This window comes from Ursus maritimus, unplaced genomic scaffold (assembly GCF_017311325.1).
Source record: "Ursus maritimus isolate PB19 unplaced genomic scaffold, ASM1731132v1 scaffold_25, whole genome shotgun sequence".
NCBI lineage: Eukaryota > Metazoa > Chordata > Mammalia > Carnivora > Ursidae > Ursus > Ursus maritimus.
The window spans coordinates 47,315-58,319 of NW_024425008.1; the positions used below are offsets into that span (position 1 = coordinate 47,315).

Below are 11,005 nucleotides of genomic sequence, written 5' to 3' on the forward strand. Positions count from 1 at the left end.
TTCCTCACCCTCACATCCTCACCTGTGGCCATAAGGTCCACTGAGGCCTGCTGGCTCGCCAGGGGGTCACTCTGGGTAAACCGTGTCCCTCCAGGCCCCACCCCTGCCAGCCGCCTCTCCATCCCCTCCTCCTAGAGCGTCTCTACCCCAGTGTCCCTGAGCCCCTCGCAGTGTCCGCTTCAGCCTCTGCTTCCTTGCCTCTCGTCCCCAGCCGGTCGCATGGAGCCATGACCTCCACCGGGGCACCCGCCTTGAACCCACATGGCCTCAGACCAGAGCCAGGCTCCCGGGGGTCACACAGGCCAGGCCACATACACCTGGCCCCGCCACAGCCAGACCACAGACCAGACATGACGTGGAGGCGAGCAGCCACCACTGGTGGGACAGGAAGTGGGCGAGTGACCCCATCTGTGGGCCAGACGCAGTCATGCAAACCCTCCCAGCCCACCCCTCACAGCCTCAGCCGGCCTACAGCAGCAAATACCCCAGAGCAGGGCGGGGGGCTGCTGAGACCACACAGCCACCATGCGGCCTACAGGAGGCCGTGGTCTCCATCCTCACGCCAATCCTCTGGGGAGGCAGGCCGGTGGACGTGCAGCACTGGGCCACCAGGCAAAGGGAGGCAGGCCTGGCCTCTCAGAGGTAATGGACCCCCGGGCAGTCTCGAGCAGGTGGGTCCCAATGTGGTTCAGACCTTATCTCCTCAGTCAGACCATCTTGAACCCTGCTGGGCCCAAGAGGATGGAGAACAGGCACCACGTCAGAGCCGAGGAAGGAAGGAAGATTCGCTGGGAGGCCATAGACATCACAGAACAGAAAACTAGAATGAGCACAATTACGGCTACTGTGGGCTATGCTAGACTGGGCTGAGCTGGGCTGAGCTGGGCTAGACTGGGCTGAGCTGGGCTGAGCTGGGCTGAGCTGGGCTGAACTGGGCTGAGCTGGGCTGAACTGGGCTGAGCTGGGCTGAATTGGGCTGGGCTGGGCTGAATTGGGCTGGGCTGGGCTGAGCTGGGCTGAACTGGGCTGAGCTGGGCTGAATTGGGCTGGGCTGGGCTGAGCTGAGCTAAGCTGGGCTGAGCCAGGCTGAACTGAGCTGAACTGAGCTGAACTGGGCTGAGCTGGGCTGAACTGGGCTGAGCTGAGCTGAACTGGGCTGAGCTGAGCTGAGCTGAACTGGGCTGGGCTGAGCTGAGCTGAACTGGGCTGGGCTGAGCTGAGCTGAACTGGGCTGAGCTGAGCTGAGCTGAACCAGGCTGAGCTGAGCTGAACTGGGCTGAGCTGAGCTGAGCTGAACTGGGCTGAGCTGAGCTGAGCTGGGTTGAACTGGGCTGAGCTGAGCTGAACTGGGCTGGGCTGAACTGGGCTGAGCTGGCTGAACTGGGGAACTAGGCTGAGTTGGGCTGAACTAGGCTGAACTGGACTGGGCTGGGCTGGGCTGAGCTAACCTGGGCTGAGGTGGGCTGAACTGGGGAACTAGGCTGAGCTGGGCTGAACTAGGCTGAACTGGGCTGAGCTGGGCTGAACTAGGCTGAACTGGGCTGAGCTGAGCTGAACTGGGGAACTAGGCTGAGCTGGGCTGAACTAGGCTGAACTGGACTGGGCTGGGCTGGGCTGAGCTGACCTGGGCTGAGGTGGGCTGAACTGGGGAACTAGGCTGAGCTGGGCTGAACTAGGCTGAGCTGGACTGAGCTGGGCTGAGCTGAGCTGAACTGGGCTGAGCTGGGCTGAACTGGGCTGAACTGGGCTGAGCTGGGCTGAACTAGGCTGAACTGGGCTGAGCTGAGTAGGGCTGAACTGGGCTGGGTTGAACTGGGCTGAACTCCGCTGAACTGGACTGAACTGGGCTGAGCTGGGCTGGTCTGGGCTGGGCTGAGCTAACCTGGGCTGAGCTGGGCTCAACTGTGCTGAGCTGAGTAGGGCTGAACTGGGCTGGGCTGAACTGGGCTGAGCTCAGCTGAACTGGACTGAACTAGACTAGCTGGGCTGAACTGGGCTGAGCTGGGCTGAGCTGGGCAGTGCTGAGCTGGGGACTGGGGTGAGCTGACTGGCCTGAGCTAGGCTGAAATGAGCTGAGCTGGGGTGAACTGGGCTGGGCTGGGCTGGGCTGGGCTGGGCTGAGCTAACCTGAGCTGAGCTGAGCTGGGCTGAACTGGGGAACTAGGCTGAGCTGGGCTGAACTAGGCTGAACTGGGCTGAGCTGGGCTGAACTGGGCTGAGCTGGGCTGAACTAGGCTGAACTGGGCTGAGCTGAGCTGAACTGGGCTGAGCTGGGCTGAGCTGGGCTGAACTGGGCTGAGCTGAGCTGAACTGGGCTGGGCTGGGCTGAACTAGGCTGAACTGGGCTGAGCTGAGCTGAACTGGGCTGAGCTGGGCTGAGCTGGGCTGAACTGGGCTGAGCTGAGCTGAACTGGGCTGAGCTGGGCTGAACTAGGCTGAACTGGGCTGAGCTGGGCTGAACTGGGCTGAGCTGGGCTGAGCTGGGCAGGGCTGAGCTGGGGACTGGGGTGAGCTGACTGGCCTGAGCTAGGCTGAAACGAGCTGAGCTGGGGTGAACTGGGCTGGGCTGGGCTGGACTGGGCTGAATTGGGCTCAGGTGGGCTGGGCTGGGGTGGGCGGCTGGGGTGAGCTGACTGGCCTGAGCTGGGCTGAAACGGGCTGAGCTGGGGTGAACTGGGCTGGGCTGGGCTGGGCTGAACTGGGCTGAATTGGGCTCAGGTGGGCTGGGCTGGGCTGGGCTGGGCTGGGCAGCTAGGCTGAAATGGTCTGAGCTGGGCTTGGCTGGGCTGGGCTGTAGTGGGCTAGTGACCGAGGTGAATGGGAAGGGGCAGGTTGGGTTTGTGACCCACCCCCGAGATCGAGTCTCCAGCCAGGCTGTTCCCTGTGTTCTAAGGGGTGCATGGGGGCATGCTACTTAGGCTGTACCCATGATGCTGTCTCTCCCCTCCCCTGTGCCCTGAAGGGAATTGGTCCTGTACACGTAGGTAGACGACACACTGTGTTTCTGGCTTTTCCATCAGGGACATCCTCTAACCGAGCTGGAATTGGGCCTCTGACCTCCAAAACCTCGTAGACCAGAGGTCAACTGTCGCTAACAGGGAAGCTGGGGGTGGGATTAGTGAGGGGTGAGTGGTTCAACCGGGAGCCTGACTGGGAAGTGGCAAGGGGGTCCCAGGAGGAGCGGGCTCTCTCCTCCCCTGTGCCACCCCCTGCACAGCCCAAGAGGCCGAGGCGCAGGCTCGCTTCAAGCTCTGTCCTGGCCTGTGCCCTCCCTCAGGGCCCACCTCTCATGAGCCCCAAAGCCCAGCAGAAAGTGTGTCTGTGCCCGCTGCACATGGGAAACTGAGGCCCCAGCAGCTCCTGCAGACTCAGCCAGTGCGTGGGAGGGCCACGTGCGCCCGGATCCTGTGTGGGAGTGGCTTGTGCCCGAGGCCTTCCCCGAGGAGCCTGTCCAGGTGGTCGTGCGAGAACCCTGAGGACCACGTTCAGAAACAGCACAGCTGGACTCAGGCATCTGGTTCTGACCCCAGCTTGGCACGTGAGCTGCGTGACCTTGGGGCACTCACTGGCCATCTCTGTGCAAGTCTCCTCCAGTGCACAGAAGAAACCAGCTCCGTGCCAGGCTTGTGAGGCTGCGTCAGGGGTCCGGGCCGCACTCGGGCCCCGGCCTCACAGAGCGTCCTGTGTTGCAGAGCCCAAAACCAGCCCCAGTGTCTTTCCGCTGGGCCTCTGCAGCGCTGCCGCAGCCGAGTACGTGGTCATCGCCTGCCTGGTGCAGGGGTTCTTCCCGCCGGAGCCCGTGAGCGTGACCTGGAGCCCCAGCAACGAGAATGCAACCGTCAGGAACTTCCCTCCCGTGAAGGCCGAGGCGGGGGCCTCGTACACCATGAGCAGCCAGCTGACCCTGCCGGCCAACCAGTGCCCTGACGACTCGGTCCTGAAGTGCCAAGTGCAGCACTCTTCCAACACCCTCCCACCTGTGTCTGTGCCCTGCAAAGGTCAGAGGGCAGGCTGGGGAGGGCGGCAGGGCCACCACCTTCTCTCTCTGACCGGCCACCTGGGACCGTCCCTGAGGGCGCTCCACTGGGACGAGGGTGGGCTGCCGAGATGGGGCCCCCAGGAAGGAGCTGCGGGTCGGAGGGCAGGCGGGCAGAGGGCCCCACTGATCTGCTCCAATCTCTCTCTCAGTTCCAGATCCGTGTCCGGTTGTTCCCCCCTGTAAGTGTCCCTCGTGCGACCAGCCCCGCCTGTCACTACGCCAGCCCGCACTCGAGGATCTGCTTCTGGGCTCCAACGCCAGCCTCACGTGCACACTGAGTGGCCTGAAAGACCCCACGGGAGCCTCCTTCACCTGGAAGCCCTCAGGCGGGAAGGACGCCATCCAGAGGAGCCCTGAGCAAGACTCCTGCGGCTGCTACAGCGTAACCAGTGTGCTGCCGGGCTGTGCGGAGCAGTGGAACCGTGGGGACACCTTCTCCTGCGCGGCCACCCACCCTGAGTCCAAGAGCTCATTAACCGCCACCATCAAGAAACCCACAGGTGAGCACAGACCCTGCCCGGAGCCACAAGTTTCTGAGGCGGCTCCTGAGCCCGCCTCCTCCCTCTCCCCCTGGGCTTGGGGGCTCCCACCCACAGCTCACAAAGGGAAACTGAGGCCCCGCCCAGATCCCTGACAGGCTCTCTGCCCTCCAGGAAACACCTTCCGGCCCCAGGTCCACCTGCTCCCGCCGCCGTCGGAGGAGCTGGCCCTCAACGAGCTGGTGTCCCTGACGTGCCTTGTGAGGGGCTTCAGCCCCGAGGACGTGCTGATCCGCTGGCTGCAGGGCACCCAGGAGCTGCCCCCAGAGAAGTACGTGACCTGGAAGCCCCTGAAGGAGCCCGGCCAGAGCGTCCCCACCTTCTCCGTGACCAGCGTGCTGCGGGTAGACGCCGAGGCCTGGAAGCAGGGAGACAAGTTCTCCTGCATGGTGGGCCATGAGGCCCTGTCCCTGTCCTTCACCCAGAAGACCATCGACCGCCTGGCGGGTAAACCCACCCACGTCAATGTGTCTGTGGTCATGGCAGAGGTGGACGGCGTCTGCTACTGAAACGCCCGCCCGCCCCTCCCTGAATAAACTCCATGTTCGCCCGGAGCAGCCCCGTGCTTCCATGAGGCCACTGTCTGTCCATACTCGGGGTCTGTGGCACACTGAGGCGGGGGGGGCCCGAGGAGGAAAGGGCATCTGCTTCCCCGACCCTTTTGGGCCTCACTCGCCTGGCCCAGCCTTCACACCGTGGGCTCGTGTGCGTGTGAGTGTGTGAGCATTAGTGTGAGCGCGTGGTCCATGGCAGGCAAGCCGCGAGCAAACTCTGGGATTGACCATCAGCGAGGGGCACAGCAGGGGGTCCTGAGAGCAGGGGCGCCAGCAAAGCCCTCCGTGGGCAGGGACGTGGTTGCTTGTATCTCAGAAAATGCCTCTAGGGGCAGCCATGAGGGACCCGAGGGAGGCAGGGGAGCAGGGGCCGGTGTCCCTGTCAGGGGTCATGGCAGGAATGGGGGGGAGGGCAGGATTCCAGGAGGGCCCACCCCGCCCTCGGTGGGTGCAGCGCACACAGTTGTGGGACGGCTCCACCGGTGCACTAGACAAGGGAGCCAGCCTGCTCCACACTGTTCTGCACACACGGTCTCCCCCATGCTCGTGCTCGCGTGCCCGCCAGGTGCAGGGAGTGCCCGGCCCAGACCCAGACCCAGCCCCAGCCAGATTGCCCAGGCCCTTCCCTGTGTGCCCCGCTGGGCACAGCTCAGGGCCCAATTCCACAGACCCCACCCAGGCAGCCCCTGCCCCCTGCCTGACCCCAGACTCAGGTCTCCCACCCCTCCCTGAGCCCAAGGATGGTCCAAACCATAGATGGGGAGACAGGCTGGGGAGAGGTCAGCAGACACAGCCCCCACCCAGGGCCCCTCTACAGCTCCTACTGGAGGCTTCTGGCAGAAAGGGAGGTTTGGGGAGACGGAGCATAGACGCAGAACCGTGGCCACCGTGGGGCAGCTGGCAGCACAGTTCCCACAAGGGGGCAGCGGGGCCCCTGCTCTTGTCTCAGACACCTTCTGGCTTCCCCAGGGGACCTGGCCTTCTGGCTTCCTCCCTCTGCTCCCAAGACCAAAGTGAGGTGGGGACCCCTACCCGCATGCCCACTGCTTGCCTCTCAAGGGTCCAGTCTCCACAGGACAATAGGGGAAGCAACAGGTAAATTGGGGGGAGTGCTGCCATAGAGAAGGTACTCCAGCCAGCAAGGGAGCCAGCACCTGGCCCATAGAAAGAGTATTCTAGAGAGATGGGGAGGGGAGGAAGGGTCCATAGATGGGTGGGCAGCACATGGACAGATCATAAGACACATAACAGATGGAAGCATGGATGGATGGATGGATGGATGAGTGGATGGATGGATGGATGGATGGATGGATGGATGGATAGATGGATGGACGGGTGATACATGGATAGATGGACAGATGGATGGGTGGATGGATGGATGGATGGATGGACGGATGGGTGGATAGATGGACGGATGGATGGATGGGTGGATGGATGGATGGATGGATGGACGGACAGATAGATGGGTGGACAGACGGACAGATGGACGGATGGATGGATGATTGGATGTGTCAGCATATGACAAGTGGGTCCAAATCCCATTTAACATAGAAGGTCTGGGGCCTGGGATTCTGGAAACAGCCTGTGGCCTTCACCTGGGTCTCCCTCATGCTCCTTGTAGTTCATCAGCCACATTCCCTGGAAAGGCAGCATGCCCGTCCAGCCCTTGGCACACTGAACCCCAGTCGCAGATTTAGATGTCAACCTGGAGCACCCTCAGGGTCCATGTCTGGTCCTCTCTGACCACAGCCAGGGTCCAGACCAAGGCCAAGACAAGAGCAAGGGCTTGGTGAGGGCTGGCTGAGCATGTCCATGGGGCTGGGGCCCAGGAGTCCTTGGGCTTGGGCTCTATTTAGAGCAGCAAAGCCAGTGCCCAGGCCTCTCTCCCTAAGGTTCTGCCAGGACTCCTTTAAACATGGGCGTCCTTTGGGGATCTGTCATCTCATCCTCCCTGAGGCAGACTCAGACCTGAAAAATGGCACCCCCGTTGCCCCTGTCCCGACCCTGAGGGTGTGTGGGAGGGGAAGGCATTGGCTCGGCCCCCACCCACACAGGCATGGGTCTGGCAGACCCACAGTGTCTTGCAGATTGCCAGGAGCCACGTCCCTGGCTGGTGCTGGACCTGCCACAGGAGGACCTGGAGGAAGACACCCCAGGAGCCAGCCTGTGGCCCACCACCGTCACCCTGCTCACCCTCTTCCTACTGAGTCTCTTCTACAGTACAGCACTGACGGTGACAAGTGTGCGGGGCCCAGCCGACAGCAGAGAGGGCCCCCAGTACTGAGCAGAGGCCAGCCAGGCACAGGTAGGGGTGAGGAGGCAGACCCCTGGGCTGGCTGGGGCAGGGATTTCGGCCACCAGAGCATCTGCCTGCTCCCCACCCCTGGGCATCTGACTTTCCAAGGAGGTAGTCCCCCCTCGTAGACGCTGTGAATACAGGCAGTCCTGGGGGCAGAGCTGAAATGTCCCCCAGCAGGATCTGGGAGTTAGCAACCTTAGGGGCAGTCACTGCAGGGTTCAATCCATCTCCCCTGAGGCAGGCAGGGTTGGGGACAAGGCCCAGGAGCTCCCCTGGGCCCTGACCCCACTGTGTTTGCAGGGAGGAGTCCGGAGGAGCCTTCTGGAACCCCAGCTGGACGCCAGAGCTCAGCCCTGCTGAGAAGCTGCCCACCCACCCCACACACAGGCCCTGCTGGTGCAATAAAGTGATACCAAAGACAAAAGTTCTCAGAGTCTGAGTGAGAGGAAGGGAAAGGAGAGGGACAGAGGCTTGGGAGAGGGGAACACTGGCCTCATGGCCCAAAGGGAGGCCCCCTTCACCTAGAGCCCACCTGATCTGGTCTTGCATAAGGCACAGACACGGGACAAGAGCCATCCTTCACCAGGGATAGTATGAAGCAAGACCACTCCCAAGCACTGTACCTAGGACCCTGGTCCTGGTCACTGGGCCCTGATCCTGACCACTGAGCCCTGGTTCTGGTCACTGAGCCCTGGTCCTGACCACTGGGCCCTGTTCCTGGTAACTGAGCCCTGGTCCTGGTCACTGAGCCCTGGTCCTGATCACTGGGTTCTGATCCTGGTCACTGAGCCCTGGTCCTGATCACTGAGCCCTGGTCCTGACCACTGGGCCCTGGTCCTGGTCATTGTGAACCTGGTCCTGATCACTGAGCCCTGGTCCTGGTCACTGAGTGCTGGTCCTGGTCACTGAGCCCTGATCCTGACCACTGGGCCCTGATCCTGGTAGCCGAGCCCTGGTCCTGGTCACTGAGCCCTGGTCCTGTGAACTGAGCCGGTCATCTGGTCATTGTGAACCTGGTCCTGATCACTGAGCCCTGGTCCTGATCACTGAGCCCTGGTCCTGGTCACTGAGCCCTGATCCTGACCACTGGGCCCTGATCCTGGTAGCTGAGCCCTGGTTCTGGTCACTGAGCCTTGGTCCTGGTCACTGAGCCCTGGTTCTGGTCATTGTGAACCTGGTCCTGATCACTGAGCCCTGGTCCTGGTCACTGAGCCCTGATCCTGACCACTGGGCCCTGATCCTGGTAGCTGAGCCCTGGTCCTGGTCACTGAGCCCTGGTCCTGGTAGCTGAGCCCTGATTCTGGTCGCTGAGCCCTGGTCCTGGTCACTAACCTCTGGTCCTGGTCACTGAGCCCTGATTCTGGTCACTGAACCCTGGTTCTGGTCACTGAGCCCTGATTCTGGTCACTGAACCCTGGTTCTGGTCACTGGGCCCTGGTTCTGGTCACTGAGACCTGATTCTGGTCACTGAACCCTGGTTCTGGTCACTGAAACCTGGTACTGATCACTGAGCTCTGGTCCTCATCACTGGGCCTTGGTTCTGATCACTGAGCTCTGGTCTTGGTCACTGAGCCCTGATTCTGGTCACTGAGCCCTGGTTCTGGTCACTGAGCCCTGATTCTGGTCACTGAACCCTGGTTCTGGTCACTGAAACCTGGTACTGATCACTGAGCTCTGGTCCTCATCACTGGGCCCTGGTTCTGGTCACTTAGCTCTGGTCCTGGTTACTGAGCCCTAGTCCTTGTGAATGAGCCCTGGTTCTTATCACTGGGCTCTGGTTCTGGTCACTGAGCTCTGGTCCTGGTTACTGAGCCCTAGTCCTCATGAATGAGCCCTGGTTCTTATCACTGGGCCTGGGCCTGGTCACTGAGCCCTGGTCCTGATCAATGGGTGCTGGTCTGATCACTGAGCCCTAGTCCTGATCAATGGGTGCTGGTCCCAGTCACTCTCCCCTGGTCCTGGTCACTAATCCCAATTCCTGGTCACTGAGCCCTTGTCCTAAAAACTGGGTCTTAGTGTTCAGTACAGGGTGTAGTCCTGACCCAATGCCCATTTATTCTGAATAGGAGCCCTTGTTCACGGCCTGCATCACACTTAGATCTGGAGTCCTGTCCCCATGCTTTGGGTCCTTAGTCCTGACCCTCATCAGAAGTGACCACATGAAGGAGAGGGAGCCTCCCGGGAGGCCCAAGACCCTCTTGGCCTGGGCACTGGATGGAGAATGAGGTGCTGACCCCCACGTCTGGTTTCACCATTTCCACGGCCCAGAGGGGCATATAGGTGCAGACTTGAGGAAAAGACAATCGGCCCAAGTCCAGGGCCCAGGGGGACATGAGCCAGACCCCCAGTTCATGAGGGTCACCCATACGGAGGTTGTTACCAGGGGAGAGGGCTCAGGTGCAGGGGTGGGGACAGGGGTAGAGGCGATGGTGTTTGCGTTCTCTTGTTTTTCTCTTTCTTCTCAGGCTTCACCTGCTGAACACCCAAAATAGCCTTGGGGAGGCTGAGTCATTGTGAGCGCGGCCTGGCCCAGGTGTCCCCACCCGAGACCGCTGTTCCCAGAATCAGACCCGAAAACCGAGACCTGGCCAGATGGGCCTGGGGCCTGGGCGGCGGGCTGGAGCCCAGAGGGCAATGTGGTGGCAGGAAGGTTCCCAAAGCCTGCAGAACGCCCCAGCCCCCACCTCACGTGGGCCCCCATCAGCCAGGGTCAGCCAGGGTCCGTCCACGGTCAGCTGGGATCACCTTGGATAGCCAACATCAGTCTGGGATCAGCCAGGGTGCACCAGGGTCAGGCCTTAGAGAGGCCAAGTTCAGCCAGAATTAGACGAAAGTCATCCTAGGTCGCCAGTGTCAGCAGGGTCCACCAGGGTCAGCCCAGGTTCAGCCAAGGTCGCGCTAGGATCTGGGCAGATCATTCTGACATCCACGGCATTCAGGCCAGGTCAGTGGGGCTCTCACAGCCACAGGACTCATCAGCATGCGGCCCCCACGGGCTGTGAGGTTTGTGCCCACAGAGCAGCCAGGTTGGCTGGGACCCTGGCATTACAGCCTGGCACTGACCTCTGCTGGTCCTGCACCCACGCACCCTTCCCTCTCTCCCACCAAGGGCAGATGGTGGGCACAGCACACAGCCTGGGCTGTGGACCAGGACAGGCACACTCTCCATGAGGCTCACGGCAAGACCCACATCCCACACCTGGGGACGCTGAGGGTCCAGGAAGGAAGGGAATGGGAGAGACAGAGACAGAAAGGGAGAGAGACGCAGAGATGGGAAAGGAGAAAGGACTGGAGAGCCACAAAGGAAAGGTCAAGGACCAGGACACACAGACAGAGGGGCAGGGCCGGGTACAGGCCCCGGGGCAAGCCCCTCCCGCAAGCACCAGCCCACCCATGTACACTCACACACCCGCGCCCTGCTATGCGTGCACTCACGGACGTGCCTCTGAACACACTGACCTCCTCACTCTCAAGCTCCCACACTCCTGTCCACACACGTGGGCATCCAGACACGCACATGCATACAGCCACACTCCCACCCACCCTCCAGCTCCAGGCCCTGGGGGCTCAGGGG

General features: G+C 61.9%; 1 protein-coding gene across 1 annotated transcript in view; it reads left to right on the plus strand.

Moving 5' to 3' along the window:
• The window catches only part of LOC103676899, an 8,743-nt gene extending 888 nt beyond the window's left edge, over positions 1 to 7,855 (plus strand). Inside the window, exons 3-10 of the mRNA XM_040641234.1 lie at positions 1 to 75; positions 458 to 642; positions 3,355 to 3,998; positions 4,189 to 4,539; positions 4,693 to 5,025; positions 6,102 to 6,227; positions 7,202 to 7,437; positions 7,732 to 7,855. The exon at positions 1 to 75 is cut by the window's left edge and continues 132 nt beyond it. Coding sequence (XP_040497168.1) covers positions 1 to 75; positions 458 to 642; positions 3,355 to 3,998; positions 4,189 to 4,539; positions 4,693 to 5,025; positions 6,102 to 6,227; positions 7,202 to 7,416 — 1,929 coding nt within the window. The 3' untranslated portion in view covers positions 7,417 to 7,437; positions 7,732 to 7,855. The remainder of the gene's footprint in view (positions 76 to 457; positions 643 to 3,354; positions 3,999 to 4,188; positions 4,540 to 4,692; positions 5,026 to 6,101; positions 6,228 to 7,201; positions 7,438 to 7,731) is intronic.
• Positions 7,856 to 11,005: the final 3,150 nt, after the last annotated feature.